The 17822-nt window shown below is 53.9% G+C and overlaps 1 protein-coding gene across 2 annotated transcripts; it reads left to right on the top strand.

The window, feature by feature from the left end:
- Nucleotides 1-2590: 2590 nt before the first annotated feature.
- Nucleotides 2591-17135, top strand: LOC110217612 (serum paraoxonase/arylesterase 2-like). 2 transcript variants are annotated; one of them, XM_021000078.2, is made up of 9 exons: nucleotides 2591-2701; nucleotides 6256-6326; nucleotides 11570-11625; nucleotides 12300-12465; nucleotides 12963-13089; nucleotides 14397-14597; nucleotides 15534-15615; nucleotides 16205-16333; nucleotides 16660-17135. In XM_021000078.2, the coding sequence occupies exons 1-9, from the start codon at nucleotides 2628-2630 to the stop codon at nucleotides 16816-16818; spliced, it is 1065 nt and encodes a 354-aa protein (XP_020855737.1). In that variant the 5' UTR covers nucleotides 2591-2627; the 3' UTR covers nucleotides 16819-17135. The 2 variants fall into 2 exon arrangements, with proteins under 2 accessions (XP_020855737.1, XP_020855738.1); XM_021000079.2 differs by lacking the exon at nucleotides 14397-14597.
- Nucleotides 17136-17822: the final 687 nt, after the last annotated feature.

Raw genomic sequence — 17822 nt, 5'->3', positions numbered from 1 at the left:
GCAGGAAGCAGGTTGGCTTTGGCCCTAGGACCCCTGTTCTAGGCTGTTCTAGGCTGTTTTGGCTCCTGGCTCTCACATTCAGTGTGTTATTTCTCACTTCCAGCTTGGTGTTGTCTGCAAATTAGTCATTTTTCTCCCCAGCTGAACTTATTATCTTTGCCTCTTTGGAATGTCATTCTTGACAGCCTCCTAGGCCCCCTGGGCTTAATTCCCCTATAGTCTATGGGTCCAAATCCAACCTTAAACACTCATTACCTGTACAACTCTGGGGAAATCATGAGATGCCTCAGACTTCATTTTCCTCATCTGTAACATGAGCGTGAGGAGGCTCATGTGCTGCAAGGGCTGTCCCAGACATAGAGCACAGGGGTGTCATTGTGTAGCTCAAAAGGGAGGAAGAATAAATATCTCTAGCCTCTTCTCTTCCCACTCTTCTGCAGGGGAGACTTTACTCCCTGCTAGGAGGGGAAGCAGGAGAGCAGTGGCTGAAGCTGCCACTCTGCTCTACTTGGAGAGAGGGAGGGAATACCAGGCTAGAATTATATCTATCTGTCCCCTGAAATGTTAGTAGTGTGGGGGATGTGAGTTTCAGGTTCAAGGTAATTTCTGATCCCTGTTTCAATAAGGGTTGGGGGGGAGGGGACAGAAGGACCCCAAGGGAGAGTATATACCAGGTAATACAGAGTGAAGGAATTCTCCCATTGGGAGTGAGGTAACTCAGCTTAACCAAGAGAGCCGGTCCTGGTTCTCATCCAAGGGGAAGTTCCCAAAGTCTCCAGTGAAGCAAACATGATGAACCAGCTCCTCTCATGTCACCTTCTTGCCAGGGGTAGGTCTCTTCCATATCTCTCTCTCTCTCTCTCTCTCTCTTCTCTCTCTCTCTCTCTCTCTCTCTCTCTCTCTCTCTCCCTCCCTCCCTCCCTCTCCTTCTCCCCTCCCCAGCTCCTTCTCTCCTCTCTCTTCTGGAAGCCAGAAGCAGCTAAGAGATTGGAAGCTTGAAGACTGAAGCATTGGCCCCTGCTCTGCTCTTCCCTACTCTGCCCTTCCCTACTCTGCCCCTCACACATACATATGCCATTCACCTCCACCAGTCAGGAGAGAGTCTTATACCAACGGGCTTTGGGACTTGGTTTACATGGGTGTTATGAGGTCAAATGACTTAGTATGTATCAGGAGCTGTGCTGAGATTAACAGAACTGAAGACAAGGCCCATCCCAACTGTTTGGAGCTTCTCTGGCCTTTCTGAAGGCCTGACCTCACCAGCCCAAGAAGGCCAGGCTCTATCAAGACACTGGAGAGGGCAGGTGTCCATCCCCATGCAGCCTCTGGTCCTTCTGAGAATGAGATCAGAGGAGAAGGCACTGAGAGGAGAGCCAGGAGAGCCCAGAGGCCCAAGAGGCAAGTGAGGACAGTGCCCAGGGTATACTCTCTGATGGCCAAGGCAGGGGAAATAGGATTTTTTTTTTTGGAGGGTGCTCCCCTTGCCAGAACTCAACTTAGACCATGTGGACTGGAGGAGAAATTCTGTGGTGGTCCTGTTGTGTGTGTTGTATTATTGTTGTGAGCACTGCCGTTTTCCCACCAGAATGAAACTCTTTCTGATGAAGTCATCTGGATTGGCCCCAGGGCCAAGCAAGGCTGGAGAAGCCCACTTCGGCCAAGCCTCCGGCATGGGGAGCGAACTGGGGTTTTCCAGCCATCTCTGTTTGCTCCACCAGTGGTCCCCCTAAGCATTTGTCAGACAGCAACTCATCTTTCCCCACATTGGAACAAAAGAACCACATTAACCTTCAGCCACTGGGGGGTGGGGGCACCTGCCCAGAGGAGCTCCATCAGGACCAGAGGTTCCTCAAACGTGGGAAAGCCAGCAGAGCTGAGGGGTGGGAGTAGGGGGGAGTGGTCATGTTGCTCATTCCAATCCAATTCTGGAAGAGGATTAAATGGCATCGCTATGCTAGAGTCAAGTTTTAGTGTGTCGAACTGTTCGACCACAGGATGGGCACAAATAGTTCTTGTGAACATTTGGGGTGTACTCTCTGAGTTTGAGCATCTTGCATTTCTCTTGAATCCAATAAACTTTTTAAAAAGCCCAGACAAAGTAACGTCAGGCTGGAGAAAGGGAGACACCCCACCACCACCACCCCAAGAGGTGACAAGGGGGCGCCAGGGGGACGCAGGGTCCACTCGGAGGCCCTTTGGCGGAGAGGATCTCTGGACAAGATTCTGGGGGGAATTCTAGGGTTTGTGCGGTGCTGATCTGGGCCCTGGGCACAGAGGGAAAGAGGAAGAGATAGAAGACCTGGTGTGAGGGTGTGGGGAGGAGCAGGGGAGAGGCAGATCCACATGGAGGGAGGGACCTGAGAAGGAAGGAGGGTGTCAAGGTGAGGCGGAGACAGAAGGAGAAGGAGAAGAGGGCGGAGAAAAGGGAGGGGTGGGGGTCAGGAGATGTGTGGCGCCCTGAGCCCAGGCCCGGGGCCAAGTCTGAAACGTAGGATCCGGCCTCCTGGCTGGTTCAGGGATCAGCGGAGCCTGGGAACCAGGGCGGGTGGGGCGGAGCCAGGAGCCAAGGAGCAGCGGAGGCGGGCAGAGGGCGGGATCCCCAGGTTGGGCCGGGGCCAGAAGCGGCCATGGCGCGGCTGGTGGCCGTCACTGCTCTGGGCTTGGCTCTTGCGCTGCTGGGCGAGAGGTTTGTGGCGCTCAGGTGAGAGGGGACTTCGGGCGGGCACAATGCTCGCGCTCCACTGGGCCTGAGAGCTGAGTGTAGGGGCACTGGAGGGTGAGGAGCCCAGAACGGCCGAGGTGGATGGGGGGCGGGACCTGGGCGCCGCAACTTTGCTCTCTTGCCCCCACCCCTACCCATCCTCTGCAGCCAGAGGGGCGAGGGTGAGAGCTGCAGCGGGGGTGGGAGCCTGGAAACTTCCCTTCCTCCCATGAGGGCGGGCCGATTCCCAAAAGCCCCGAACCGGGCGGAGGCGCCGGGTAGAGGGCTAGAGACAACGATCTGGTGGCCTGGGCGGCCCCGCCCTGGGCTCTGCCTTCCGCCACCCTTGTCCAGTTGTGCCGGATGCTGGTCCCTCAGTCCCTAGTTACCCGGCCGCGAGGCTGAAGAGGGCGTGGCCCTGAGTCTCCCCCACCCCCACCTCTACACACCCGCTCTCCGCAGCCCAGAAACTTTGCGACTTGAACTTCCAGGGCCGCTCCCTGGCCTTCCCTCTCCTTCACTCTCCTCCTCTCCCCCCCCCGTCTCTCCTTTCTCTTTCCGTCACCACACTTCCACAAAAGTCGCTGAGCAGCCGTGGAGAGAACCCCCCCACACACACACACACACACACTGAGTTGCCGCTGACTGGGGAGCGCGCTCCTGTCTCAGCGATTTTTCTGGGCTGCTCGTGAAGATCATCCCTGACTCTCCCCTTGTCCCCAGCGCGGGCAGCAGCCCCGCTCCCCAGCCTTAAGCCCATGCATTGCTTCCCGGCTCCATTTCACTCGGGTCCCAGTTTTAAACGTGTGCCCCACTGATGGTGGTAATTGGTGTGTGGCATGCTGGGGTCGGGGGACAGGTTGAAGCTTATTTGCAAAGTGAAGACAGCCAGGAAAAGCTGGTTCTGACAATGGGGTGAAGGGGGCAGAGCCCGGACTGGTTTCTTCAGGGACCTTGGCCAACTCCCTTCTTCTCTGGGCTGAGCTGCTTTCTTCATGACACTGAGGGTTCTGCGGTCCCCAGGTTCCTGATGTAACTCCCAGGCGTCAAGAGCCTTTGCTGGTCCCAGGTCTAGGATCCTATGACCTTCTAGGGCCTCAGTTTCCTTCTCTGTGACATGAGTTTGGGCATGATAGCCTCTGAAGTCTCTTCTCCATCTTCGATCCTGCAGTTTTCCTGGCAGCAACTTGACTGTGTCACTAGCTTCATTAGTATCCAGACCCAGAAGCCCCAGGGACTGCCCCAGTAAGACTGGGGCATGGAAGGGTTCAACCCAAGCAGGGGTCCCAAGCCAGTGTCTCCTGGATGCTGGCAATGCTTGGGCCCTGTGACCTCAGAGGGCTGGGTGGCCACAGGGATTGTCCTGGGTCCACAGCACCCATGTGGGCTCTCTGTTTCACCACCTGTTCCAAGGGGCACAGGGAGATGGAGGCAGGAGCTAGGTTCCTCTTCTTTCTCCTTCCAGTTGGTTGTGGCATTGAGGGGCCCGCTGTTGACAGTGGGACATGACTGAGAAGTGTCCTGGCCATCACGCCCCACACCCTGGCCCCTGTCGTATGTTCATATAGACATGACATAAGATGCACATATAGACATAAAGGCATTGAGCACACAAGCCCATCCTGACATCTTAGTAGATCCTCGGTCAAAAGAGGAGACCAGGCCCAGGTGGACCATGCTTGGGGCCCTCTCATTTATTATGTGGGTTTGGGGATTAGGGTAGAGACACAGCCTTTGCCTGCAGGGGGCTCACAAGCTGAACAGTCACAGACATCTGCCAGCAAGCAGGAGGGGCGTGAGATATGGGCCAGCATGAGCCCTGGCTGTACTTGGACGTGTGTGTTTTGGTGGTAGAATGCTGGGCCTGGGGTCAGGAAATCTACTGTTGGTCAGTTTCAGTCATGTGTGACTCTTCATGACAGCATTTGGGGTTTTCGTGGCAAAACAACTGGAGTGGTTTGCTTTTTCCTTTTCCAGCTCATTTTACCAATGAGGAAACTGAGGCAAACAGGATGAGGTAACTTGCCCAGGAAGGTGAGTCTTCCTGACTCCAGGCCTGACATTCTAGCTTTTTTGCCACCTAGTTGCCCTGAAGTCAGGAAGACCTGAGTTCAAATCCAGTCTCAGGTACTTACTAGCTGTGTGACCCTGGACAAGTCACTTAACCTTTGTCTGCCTCAGTTTTCTCATCTGCAAAATGGGGATAATAATAGCACCTTTCTCCCAGGCTTGTTATGAGGATCAAATGAAATGATATTTGTAAAGTGCTTAGCACAGTGCCTGGTACACAGTAGGCACTTGATAAGTGCAAGTTTTCTTTTTTCCATGCAAGCCCACAGGGTACACTAGAACCCACAGAGATCCTGGACCATTCAGGAAGATGGAGGAGGGCAGGGACATGACTGTCGTCCTCAAGGGTGTGGCCTCGTGGTGGCACAGCCCCGCCATGTCCTCCTGGGAGTCCTCCACCCAACATTCTGGAGCTTCCCAGAACTCTTGATGCTGGGGGGCAGCCATGGAGTATAGGAAGTGATAGGGCTGAATAACTCACTCCCAGGCTGATGCCCCAGGAGCCTGCGGGCTGAGTGGGGACTGTCCAGGGTACTCACCTGTGCCATGCCTACTTTCCCCATCTTTGTCCACCCTGGACCTTTGGAAATGTGCCATCTTGAGCAGGGCCATTCAAACCTTCCATTTCCAAGGCCATTTCTGCTGTTCCCTGGCTTTGAGCAAGTTCTGTGACCTGGGTATTTGGGATAAGCCAGCTCTGCTCTTCCCACGAAAGTGTTGTCTACAAAGGCTCACCAGGGCTGGCCTGCCAGGGGTTCAGCTCTTCTGTGATGTAGGGACCCTGGCTAAGGCGCTCCTCCAGGACTCAGAATAACCAGTAGATACCTTCATTTATATTGTTCTGTCCAGTTGGGGAAGCTGTGTCAGCCAGAGGTTCTGAGGCTGGGGGTGAGCCACTGAGGACAGGTAAGAATCTGCTACCAAGTTCAGCTAGAGTAGAGGCCTTGTCATTATTCATTCAAGTTCAGAGGGATCAGAAAGAGGGGAAACTGGAGGGAGAGAAGGGGGAAGCTACCTGATCTGTGCCTGCACCTAGCAATTGTCTGATCAGTCCTAAGAAGCGGAAGATACACATCTTGAGGGGACAAAGACTATTCCAACAATTTACCCACTACCCTTTATCATTCCTTCCCCTGGTTTGTGGGAGGCATCTGTTCCCTCCCTAGGCGGATGCTTAGCACTATGCCTGGCACATAGTAGACTCTCACTAACTGTTCATTGGATGGAATTAGCTAAGGGCCAGCATTTCCTGAACTGGCTAGTCTTTGCAGAATCCTTTCCCTCTCCTGTTACCTTACTGCTCCCCCTCACCCCACACACACAGTTTGTCGTAGACTGCATTTACCTGTAGCACATCAGGAGAACTGACAGAGGGGATGGGAATGCTTTATTCCACGGTGGGCCCTCCTGGGGATGCAGAGCCCCTTGGTAGGAGAGCCCTTGGGTGAATATTCATCAGCTGATACACTGGTTTATGTTCACAGGAATCGCCTTAACGCCTCCAGAGAGGTTGAAGCTGTTGACCTTCCCAACTGCCACTTCATCAAAGGTGTAGGTATGTATGAGGTAGGGGTTGTCCGCCCCCCAACCTCTGAAATGCAACTCATTTTTCTCCTGTTTATTGTGGGTGAGATCTCCTAGCTTCTCTTTGGGTTCATACGTGTTAGGAGCTGATTTCCCAAATCTTTGGGGAACCAGGGGCATGGCCATGCCTGGAGTTAACACTGCTTTTTCCTTTCCAGTCTCAGCCCAACTCTTTTGTAGTGGGTCTGTCATGACTGCAGTATTTAAAGTCTGAATTCACAGTTGTTCAATCCGCTTACCAAAATTGGAAAAGTTTGAAAGGGCTGTTCACTGTAACAAGTTTGTTGGGTCCAAGCCTGGCATGCTTCCAGCAGAGAGGACCTAATTAGCAGTGGTTTCTCCACTCCTAAGAGTTCCCTAATGGCTTCAAGGCTTTTGTCCAAGGCTCCACATTTTACTTCCTTATAAAAAGTGTCCTGAAAAGAAGCAGCATCCCTCCTGCCTCTGTGGGAGAGGAGAGGATAGTTCTGTTCTACACCGCCTCAGTAGAGCTAGGCTGGAGAGTGTCAGAAGAGGACAGCGAAGATAGTGAAGGGCCTTAGCTTGGATGTGGCCACATTTGCCTCTCTTTGTCTCTGACATTTAGCAGTAAATGCTTCTTAAATAGATCACTGGGGGCTCAGAGGAAGACAGCCTGGATTGTGAAAGACCTCAAGATCATGCCCTAGGAGGAGGAATTAATGGGGACATTTCTCCTGGAAAAGAAGACTTGGGGAATGGCCTGGTAGCTGTCCTCACGTATTTAAAAGGCAGATCCTTAGAAGAGGGCCTAGCTTTGTTCTGCTTGGCTCCAGAGAGCAGAGCCAGGAACAGTAGGGGGAGGTTACCAGGAGGCAGATTTTGAGGCAGATTGTGGTAGGAGGCAAACAGACAACTTCCTAACAATTAGAGTTATCTTTGAAAATGGAGTGAGGGCAGCATAACGTAGTGAGTCCCCTTGTTCCTGGTGGTTTCAAGGCAAGGCTGGGTGGTGGGTTGTTGGGAACATTGTGGACAAGAGTCCTGCTGTGGACATGAGTGGGACAGCAGTTAGTCCCTCACTGCCTAGCCAAGGGCTTTGATGGCTGGCTGTTGCCTACAGAATCCAAGGGCTTTAGCTAGACCACCAGACCTTCCACACTGTGTTCCCGGTTTTGCTCGAGCCCGTATGATCAGCCCTACCCCTGAGTCAGCTACTCACCAGTGCCCCCGAGTGCTGGCCACATGTGGTGGGCAGAGAGGCCAGTGAGGGCCCTCTGTCTTCACCATGACATCCAGCTCCTGGCATGGTGTGGGTGGGTGGAGACTAACTTCCAATTCAAGCCTTTTGTGTATAGGTCAGCTCCATGCAAGGTACCATCCCTTCCTTTGAGGAGTTTACACTCTCCTGGGGGTCCCTTATCTGGTGTTTTGTGGTGGAGAAGCCTTGGGGAATGACCCATAAGCTGGATCCTGGATCTGGAGCTTGGAGGCCATCTCTCCAACCCTCATCATCCCCTCAGGAGGAAGAAGGGGGACTGGACAGAATGTTGAGGGAGCTGGTGCTCTCTCCACTGTACTACCCTGTCTTCCCTGGGCGCCATGCCCACTGCAGTCTCCTCCTACTCGAAACTCCCAGAAACATGTACTATTTATAATTTGGAGAGGGGGAAAGGGGGGGCTTCCTGAAACCAGCCATTATCTCGTCTTTGCTCACAATGGCCTCCAAACCCTCCATCCTCATCTGTGAAATGGGAATAATAACAGCACAAACTGGGTAGTGTGTGTGTGTGAAGATAGGGCTCTTTCCCAGGCCACCCTTCACTGGCCACACTCCCCTTCCCCATTTTCATCCCTTCCCTGTCCTCTACTCAAAAGTCCCTCATGTCCTCTCTCTGTTGCCCATCACACCTGGACAGTGTGCCACCCTGGATTACTTCCCCATCTGCCCCCTTTGCTCTTATTCACACACAGCTAAACAGAGCTGTAAAGTGATGAAACCATGGATGGACCCACCACCAATTTCTGTGACATCATCTCGGTGGGCCCTCACTGCAGCAAGGCAGCCCTTTATGTTCCCTCATCTCTTAGCCCCCCTGTACTTCCCAAACTTTTTTCTCAAGCCTCCCATGGCTTCCCTCACCCCGGTCCTCAGCTGAGAATCCAACCCTCATATTTCACTTACAAGTAATGAAAACCATTTGCTGAATTCAATCTTCCTCTTCCTCCCCTCACACCTCCTTGACATCGCCTCCTCACCATTTTCTACTTTATTTAAGTTTTTCATAGTGAAATGGATCCCTCAACATGCACCATTGATGCCATCAATGTCAGCTAGGTGTTGCCATGAGTCAGGAAGATCTGAGTTCAAGTCTGTCCCCAGATACTTACTAGCTGTGTGACCCTGGACAAGTCACATAACCTCTATCTCAGTTTCCTCAACTATAAAATGGGAACAATAACACCCCCCTCCCAGAGTTGTTGTGAGGATCAAATGAGATAATTGTAAATTGCTTAGCACTGCCCGGCAAGCGGCAGGCACTCCCTAAATGCTTATTCCCTTCCCTTCAGAAACCCTCACTGGCCCTATCCACATCCCATGTCTCTCCCCAATTTGGAGGGTGGCCTTCTGCCATGGATGCCTCCCCTCCTCTCCCTCCCCGACTCTGCTCTCATCACTCAGCTGATCCCACAGTCCTCCTAGTTCCCAAGTCTCTCTTCACTACCCAAGCTAATGTCTTTTCCCCTGACATCTCTGCAGCCCTGGGCACTGTCAGTCACCCTCTTCTCCAGATACTCTTTTCTCTCCCTTGGCTCTTCTCCTACCTGCCCGACTTCTCCTCAGTCTCCTTGGAGGGCTCTTCATCCTGTCCCACCTGCTAAGTGGGCGCCCCCAAGACTCATTCCCCAACCTCTGTCCTTCATTTATATTACCTTGCTTGCCGATCTTAGCAGCTCTGAACTGAATGGGTTCAGTTATCCTCTCTGCAGATGACACCCAGATCCATGTGTCCAGCCCTTGTCTCTCCTCTGGGCTTCAGTTCCTCATCACCCATCTTCTGTTGGACACTTCATACTGGATGTTTTATAGGCATCTCCAACTCAACGTTTCTACAACAGAACCTATTGGGGTCCCTCTATTTGTGCAGGGCATGGCCATCTTCCCAATTCCAGGCTCACAACCCTAGCATCACCTCTTCTCCCCCACAGCCACTTCTGTGTGCACAGCTCACTTCTGTCCCCTCTTCTCTGCTCCCCCAGCCCCGCCTGATTTCAGGCTTTCTTTGTCTCTCCTGCCAGAATAGCCTCCTCACTGGCCTCTCTGCCTCCTGCCCGTCCTTCACTCAGCTGCCAAAGCCCAGGTCTGGCCGGGTCACCCCTTGATCTGCTCTATGAACATAGTGACTCCTCTTACTTCTGAGATCAAACAGAAAAAACCCCTCTGCTTGGTGCTGAAATCTCTTCCCTAGATGCTCCCTTCCTACCTTTCCAGTCTTCTTACGCTCTACTCCACTGTCCTCACTCTTCAATCTGGCCCACGCTGGCTGACCCCGCACCGTACCCTACCCTGGCTCAGATTCACTCAAACCCTTGGTTCCCTGCCCCCCTTTAGGATCTTTCAGGTCTCCAGCCGAATGCCCCCAGCTTCATAAAGCCTTCCCTGCTCTCTCCACGCTTTGTATTCTCCCAAAACCACCTTGGACTCATCTCATCTATAATTATGCTTGTGTCCAGATTGTCCCCGCCCCCATTGGAATATAAACCTTTGGAGGGCAGGGCTTGTTCCCTTTTGTCTCTGTCTTCTCAGCACTTAGCACAGCCCTGGGCACGTTGGAAACACTTAATGAATGCCTGTGCTTGACCATAGGACTTCTCACCTGAGCTTAGTTTTGAATCAAGTTAAGGGTGCAAAAAGATCTACACAACAGCCCAGAGGTTTTTGAGGCAGGCACCCTCCCTTCTTGACAGATGTGGAAGCTGGGCCCAGGAAGGTCAGCTGAATTGCCAGAGGTCTCATAGCAAGTGGGATGAGAACCCACTTCCTCCTTGCACCTCATCCCCAGCTCCCCTCCTCGTGTCAGTGATGGCTTTGGGAAACCCAAAGATGAGACCACCTTCCAAGGATGCCCAGGGCCCTCTTCTGGCCACGGGCACTGAGTGGGCTTGTCGACAATCACTGGCTCCTCTCTTCCCTCTGCTTTCCTCCTTTCCCTGCTGCTGACTTTCCCAGGAATAATCAATAGAACATAGGGACTTTCCTACTGCCCAAAGGGGCAGGTTCAAGGCCCCAGGAGGGGCCCAGATACCAGGCTTTGCCTCTATCCACAATCTCAGTGTAGAAGGCCAGAGGGCCAGGGCCAAGATCCAGGACACAGCCAAGAGTTCCGTGCTCAGAGGGGCCAGCCATGCCCAAGGAAGGAACCCACTGACAGTCAGCCAGTCATTCGTCCCCTCCCCAGGCACCCGTTCTACCCCCAACCCCCATCATTACCCAGAGCTCCCAAGGTCTGGCCTGGGCGCAAGAAACAGGGGAGAGTGTTAAGCCTGAGGATAGAAAGGGAAGAAGCCCCAATAGGGGAAGTCCCCTTATCTAGACACAGCCAGCTCCTCTCCCAGAGACTCAAGGCAGTCACAGGAGTGCCCAAGCTGCTGTTTCTGGGAAGCCAGGCCCAGGGAGGGAGGGAGGGAGGAGCTGACATTTCAGCTGGTGTCTGGGGCTCAGGATCTGAGCCCCTCTCACAAGGCCCCAGGCAGCAGGAGGACCAAAGTAGGAGTGATACCCGCCCTGCCTCAGTCTCTGGTTCCCTCCTTTTCCAGGCCCCAAAATGGGCTAGAAGTTAGGGGAAGAAAACACACTAGAATCCCTGGAGAGAGCTTCGGAGGGTCAGGGGTCTAGGACAAAGTCCAGGGAGAGCCTCCCTTCCCCCGAGGGCAGGTCCCAACCCAGGAGGAGCCTATTTGCCAGGATCTGCCTCCCAGCTCCAGGGCTAGGCTGGAAGGAGGACCAGAACCAAGGCTGAGGCCAAGGGTGAGCTCAGGCTCTGGCTACCTCCAGGGACAGGCCTAAAGTCCAGTTGGGGCCAAGGGGCCAAGCTCTGCCCCTCCCCTGAGGTCAGCAGCCCCAAGGCCAAGATGGCAAGACAGGATGCCCAGAGGCCTGACTGGGTGTGAGGTCACCCTGAACAGAGAGAGGCCCCAGGCCGCCGAGGTCCCAGGAACACAGACCCACGGTTACCTGTTTCCCTTTGTTTCCAGAAGCAGGTTCCGAAGACATTGACATACTTCCCAATGGATTGGCTTTCCTGAGCGTGGTAAGTGTCTTTCCTGTGTCTGAGCACTTCAGAACTGGAAATATTGCCTTCCTTGGGTCAGGGCCAGAGACTGGGGCTGGTCACCTCCTGGCCAGTAGCCAGACTGAACACAAGCTCAGTGTGCATCTCTCTGGCTTCCTGGAAGCCAGGTGCCCCTCCCGGAAGCCAGGTGCCCCTCCCCTGGGTCCTGCCTAGTTTGGGGACTTCACTCCTCCAGCATGGGAACCAACTTTTCCTAGGGTACCTAGTTTTGGACTGTGTTTGAAGCCTCTGCTTATTTTAAGCAAAGCACACTCTCTCCCGCACTGGCCCGTCTCTGGGGAACAGGGCACACTCAGCACCTGAGCAGCTAGTTTGTAGCCTCCCCTCCAGCCTCTCCTCCAGCCCCTCCTCTAGCCTCTCCTTCAGCCCGAAGGGGGCACAAGGTGTTTCTTCTCAGGACCTAGGACGGAATATCTTGAAGTGACGAGGTTTTTCAGGGCTTGCTTCCAGCTCAGAGTGGAAGCTCTTCTGAGCAGCACCTGCCTGTCCCTAGCTCTCCCCTCCAGCCTCCCACTGCCTTTTATGCGGGTTGGGGTGGGGCAAGGAGGGGAGCCTCCAGGCAGCCTGTGGCTCTGCCTCTGTTGCCCCATCCAACCCTAGGGCCTGATGAGCTTGGGGCTGTTTTGCACCAGGGCCTCAAGTTTCCTGGGTTGCAGTACTTTGCCCCAGAAAAGCCTGGAGGAATCCTAATGATGGATCTGAACCAGGAGAGCTCCCGGGCCCTGGAGCTGCGAGTCAGCCGAGGATTTGATCTGGCCTCCTTTAACCCCCATGGCATCAGCACATTCATCGACAAAGGTAAGAGCAGAGGAAGCCTTCAGTGACCAGGCGGTCCACAGCAGTCCCTGACTGCAAGCCTGGAGCAGCATAATGGAACTTCTCACACACGAGGCATAGGCTGTCTCCCACGGCTCTGCCATTGTTTGGTCCAAGGCTCCCAAAGTGTGTCTTGTCCAGCTGACTTTGTATTCGCCCCAGTGGTCTCTGTGAATTCCCCACTGTTCGCAGTTGGAGCCCAGCCTCCTTCAAAGCCTTCTGGGCATGACACTTGGCACAGAGGCGTGGGAACCTTTGGGTTGTGAGTTGAAGCAAGAATGGAAGGGCTCCTGAAAACTTGTACATGGAGAGGGGGAGACTGTCCCAGGACAATGGAGTCACCATAAAACCAGGCCAACAGTGGGGGGATGTTGGGGAGAGAAGCCTCCAGAGCACAGTCCTGGGGCGGAAGCAGAGAGCTAAGGTCCAGGTCAAGTGGCTATGTCCTCTCTGAGCCACACACTTTGTCCTTGCCTTAGATGACACCGTGTATCTCTTTGTTGCAAATCACCCTGAGTTCAAGAGCACAGTGGAAATTTTTAAATTTGAAGAAGAAGAAAATTCCCTTTTACACCTGAAGACCGTCCGCCATGAGCTCCTTCCAAGGTACTGCCATCTTGTTCCACTTCATTCACATGGAGCGTCCTCCAGGTGTGGCCAGCGGCCCTTAGTGGTTTACGTGGGTATCCTCTGCCCCATCAGGTGCCTAGCCTGTCCACTTCTAGGCGCCACAAGCTGGAAAGTCCCTGATAGCCAGAGGAAGCTCCAGGCAGCAACGACAGTGGCAGACTTCCAGTTCTGCTTGGGGCTTGTTGGAGGCAGGAGACAAGATGGCTCTCTCTTACCTGCTGCCTCCTGTCCTCAGCAGCCAGTGCGCTCTAAATGGGCGGGTTCGTGCTGGACTGTCACACTAGAGTCAAAAAGCAAACACCCACACGGAACTTCATCTGTCTGAAGCCAAATTGGGGGAGATGAAATTTGGTGATCTGGCTGGTCTGGGGCCTCCTGACAAGAGGCAGCAGCATGGTCCCTGAGAGGGGCTCCCCGGTGCTTCTCCTTGCTGGCATATTCCTCTAGGAACGGTCTTTTTGCTTTTCTTTGTATCCTGGGTACTTAGCTCAGGGCCTGACTTGCAGGAAGCACTGAACAAAGGTTTGGTGGCGGGCTTGGACACAGGGCCGACCCTGCCCTCATGGACTCCAGCAGCTGCATGCAGGAACCACTAAGCGGGCGGTCCTCCCCTTAGATGCAAGAGGAAGGAAATCTCCCTGTGTGGGCAATTAGGCAGCCAGCCGCCTTTCCTGCTCCTTAGTCTGGCTTCTGCCAAGAGTAACCCCACCCCAATTCAAGGACAATTATCTAGGCATCTTGTGCTTCCCAACTGGGTGACCTCTTTTAATTTGTACCTATTCTCCATTCCTTCCCAAAGCTTCCTGGGTGCCTCCTGCACCCACTGTGGGGCTGGGTTGGGAGTGGGGGAGGCGCAAGGTTTCCTTTGTGACCTCCTCTCCCTCATTCCCATCCCACTCCTCTTCTCCCCTGCTGCCACTTACCCCACTCCCACTTGTCCCATCCCCCTCCCACTTGACCCCTGTGCCTCCCACTTACCCCCCCTTCTCACTTTTCCCCTCCCCCTCCCACTTGTTCTCTCTCCCTCTCACTTGTCCCCTCCCACCTATCCCCTCCACGCCCTCCTACTTGTCCCCTCCCACTTGTCCCCTGCCTCTCCTGGTTCTCCCCTCCCCCTTCCCTCTCTCTCCCTGACTCCTTTTCCCTTCCCTTCAGGGCGTGTTGAGCCATCCTGGCCTTGCTGGAGGCCCAGAACACCAGCTGTTGCCGGGGAGGACCAGCAGCCTGCCCTGAGTAAAGGCCCAGGTGTTGGTTTCCTGGCCTGAATTTTCTCTTTCTTTCAGTGTGAGTGACATTGTCGCTGTGGGCCCAGAGCATTTCTATGCCACCAACAGCCACTATTTCTCCGACATTTTCTTAAAGTATCTGGAAGTCTACTTGAATCTGCTCTGGACAAACGTCATTTACTACAGCCCCGAGGGCGTCCGCGTGGTGGCCGAGGGCTTTGACTCAGCCAATGGCATCAACATGTCCCCAGATGAGAAGTATGCTTGGTCATCCCTCAGGGGCTTCTTGAGCCCTGCCTGAGAGTGCCCAGACTCCTAGGAAACAGGCCTCATCCTCATTCAGTGGCCCACTATCAATAGGGTTTGGGTTCCTGGTTTTCAATGGGCTTTTCTTTGTAATTACCCTTTCAGAGATTCGGTGAGCTAGACATAGGTCTAGAGCTGGAAGGGGCCTCAGTGGTCGGCTAGTCCACCCCTATGATTGGGCAGGTGGGGAAACTGAGGCCCAGGATGAAGGGCTACAGGGCCCAGCCTTAGAGGTCTGGTCTAAGCCCAGGCTTGCTGATCCCAGAGTCTGGATTCTTTCCCCTGGGCAGACTTTGGCCCTTTGCAACCAGACAAATCTGTCTTGAGGCATCTTCATTTTCAGTGTCACGAGGGACGCCAATCACAAAACCCACATTAGTCCAGGTGCAAAGGATCTGCCCAGATGAGGTTACAACACTTCAGGGAATGAGTAAAAAGTAGATTTGTGACCCCAGTCTCTGCCTTGTCGGCCTCTCCAGCCTCCTCTCTAGGGCAGCGGGCCTCTCTTTTAGCTGCCCCATGCAGGGAGGCTAAGGGGCACAGGAGACGGTGCTCTCCAAACCTGCAGGCGCTGTGGAGGAGGTAGGGTGTTCCAACGGGAGCCCAGCCAGTCCCACTCTTGAAACAAAACTACAGCCAACGGTGGCCAGTGGGCAGACCATGCAACGGGCATGCCTTGGCTCTCTCTAGGCCAGGTGGTCTGCATGGGGTCAGCATCCTGGGCCTCACAGGGACCTCAAGCACACTAAACAAAATACAGCAAACCAATCATATTGATAGTCAGTTAGCCGCTACCCCGTGGACCACAGGCTAAGGAGCCCGGCTCTAGCTAGAGGCCAAGGCTTGATGCGGATGCGTCACTTTAACAAATGTGTCCCTTTGGTGAAGGTACATCTATGTCGCAGATAGCCTAGCCCATGAAATCCACGTCATGGAAAAACACGCCAATTGGAGCTTGACTCAAGTAAAGGTAAGGGGACAGGATGACGCATCCATCCTAGCTGGCATGCTGCCATCCCAGCTACCCATCCCGCATGGCTAACTCAGCCTGCTGTGTCCAGAGCAGGCCTCGACTTAGTGGTCACAGTGACAAGTCTCAAGGTTGTACCTCTCCCCTCTCCCACCACACCTTCAGCATTGGCCCTGGGGATGCTGGGGTGTTGGGTTCTAATCCAAGGCCAGCAGGCATCAATGACCATGAATCTGTGCATACAGTGAGCTTTCCCAAGGCAAAAGGCTCAGGGATCAGCTCTCTGTGGAGGAAAATTGATGAGCAGAAGTAGAGGGGCTACGCCCCTTGTGTCCTCAGGCTCAAACACTCACAAGAAGTCTTAGTCTGGCCTGAAGGCCCAATTCTCCAGAGCTGATGGCCATTGTCTCAGTGAGGAAGATTTACTCTACTAGGGGTCACTCCACATCCAGGAGGAAGAAGTAGAGCTCGGCCCAGGAGCCAGCTGGGTATAAGGAGGTCATTGGGAAGTCATATGACATGGGCAGCTAAGTTGTATGGCCCAACTACATGCCACCTGTGTAGACACCATCTCATCTTCCTTTGGCAGGTGCTCCACCTGGACACAATAGTGGATAACCTGTCCATTGACCCTTCCACAGGAGACCTCTGGGTGGGCTGTCACCCCAATGGCCAGAAGCTGCTCATCTATGACCCCGGTAACCCTCCTGCATCCCAGGTGAGTTTTTGTCCCCCGCAGACCCCCTACCATCCACAAGATGAGGCTCATCCTGTCCCCACTCTCACTGGCCCAGCCCCTGGCAGCCCTCACTCCCCTGTGAAGAATACATGTTTGGCCAGAGTGACCTCTGGAGACATTCTGCAGGGCCAGCCCTTCCAGGATCATTCGTGCAGGAGGGCGATGCTCACTGATCATGAAGAGGGAGCTCCCTTTCAGGGTCTCCACACCAGGCTCCTCATGGGGCAGAGGCTGATCCCGCTGTCACTGGCCATGGGCAGGGCAGGGGGCAGGGGCTGATGCTGGCCATGTTCCTCTCTGCACAGGTGCTTCGGATCCAGAACATTCTTTCTGAGACACCCACAGTGAGCACAGTCTATGCCAACAATGGATCCGTGCTGCAGGGCAGTACCGTGGGCTCTGTGTATGGCGGGAAGCTACTCATTGGTACACTGTACCATAGAGCCCTGCAGTGTCAGCTCTGAGGGGCGTCCACAGCCTCTGCTCTTACTAACACCAAATTCACTGTGCACTGTTCTTCCTGAGGAAGTGCGTGTGGTACAGCTGATGTGAAGGAAGTGCCCATTTTCCTGGGCAAGGAAATGAGAGAGAGGGCAGCTGCCCTGCTGCTCCTGCCTGAGCCCTGTCTTCACCCATCCACTCTCTGCCCTCACAGGGCTTCTGGAATGGAGCCCAGGAGAAAGACCAGAGGCTATGGACTTAGTTCAGCAGCAGCTCTTAGCACTACCTACTGTGGTCTTGTTGTTTACAATGTCAACAATTAAAGGTTTCCTTAAACCCAGAGCTTGTCCAAGTTGTCCTTCAGATGCTGCCTATGGGTGCCTAAGAAGCCAACTTCTTTACTTGAAAAAATACATTTTTGGTTATCTTTTGTTTTCCATCCCCTGCATTTTCCACCCTAATTCTCTCTCACAACCAGCCCTCCCAAAGGCAGACATCTTGACAAAGTCTAATGACATATGCAGCATTCCACTCCCAAAGAAAGGGGGGAGGGGCTCCTCTCCTGTCTCTTCTTCCAAGCCAAGCTGGCAGTCACACCCTTCAGTGGTAACTGTCTTGTGATGGCCATTCTTCCCTTATGGGTGCATCGTCTTGGTTCAGCTGCCTCCACTCTGCATCAGTTTATATGTCTTCCCAGGCTCCACCCAAGATTCACCATCCTTGTTTCTTACAGGGCAATCATGTTCCCTTGAGTTTCTGTGCCACCGTTGCTTTGACCAGTCCCCAGTGCACGGATATTTATTGTTTTCAGTTCTCTGCCACCACAAAAATTAAAGCAGCCCCTTTCAAGTAGAGACTTCTAGTACTGATGGGGTGGGGGGGGGCAGTGGGCTCTCCATTGCTAGCTGATGCTCAGTACCTACCTCCCAGGTTCTATCATGCTTCTCCCTAGACAGGCTCCTACCTCAACATCAGTTCTTTCACCAAGTTTTGTCAAACCAGAGAAGAAAGCGCTGAGAATTCCAGC

The sequence above is a fragment of the Phascolarctos cinereus genome, unplaced genomic scaffold (assembly GCF_003287225.1).
Source record: "Phascolarctos cinereus isolate Bilbo 61053 unplaced genomic scaffold, phaCin_HiC Scaffold_1;HRSCAF=81, whole genome shotgun sequence".
Lineage (NCBI taxonomy): Eukaryota > Metazoa > Chordata > Mammalia > Diprotodontia > Phascolarctidae > Phascolarctos > Phascolarctos cinereus.
The sequence above is the reverse complement of the archived record's forward strand: the minus strand, read 5'-3'. Positions and strand labels throughout refer to the sequence as shown.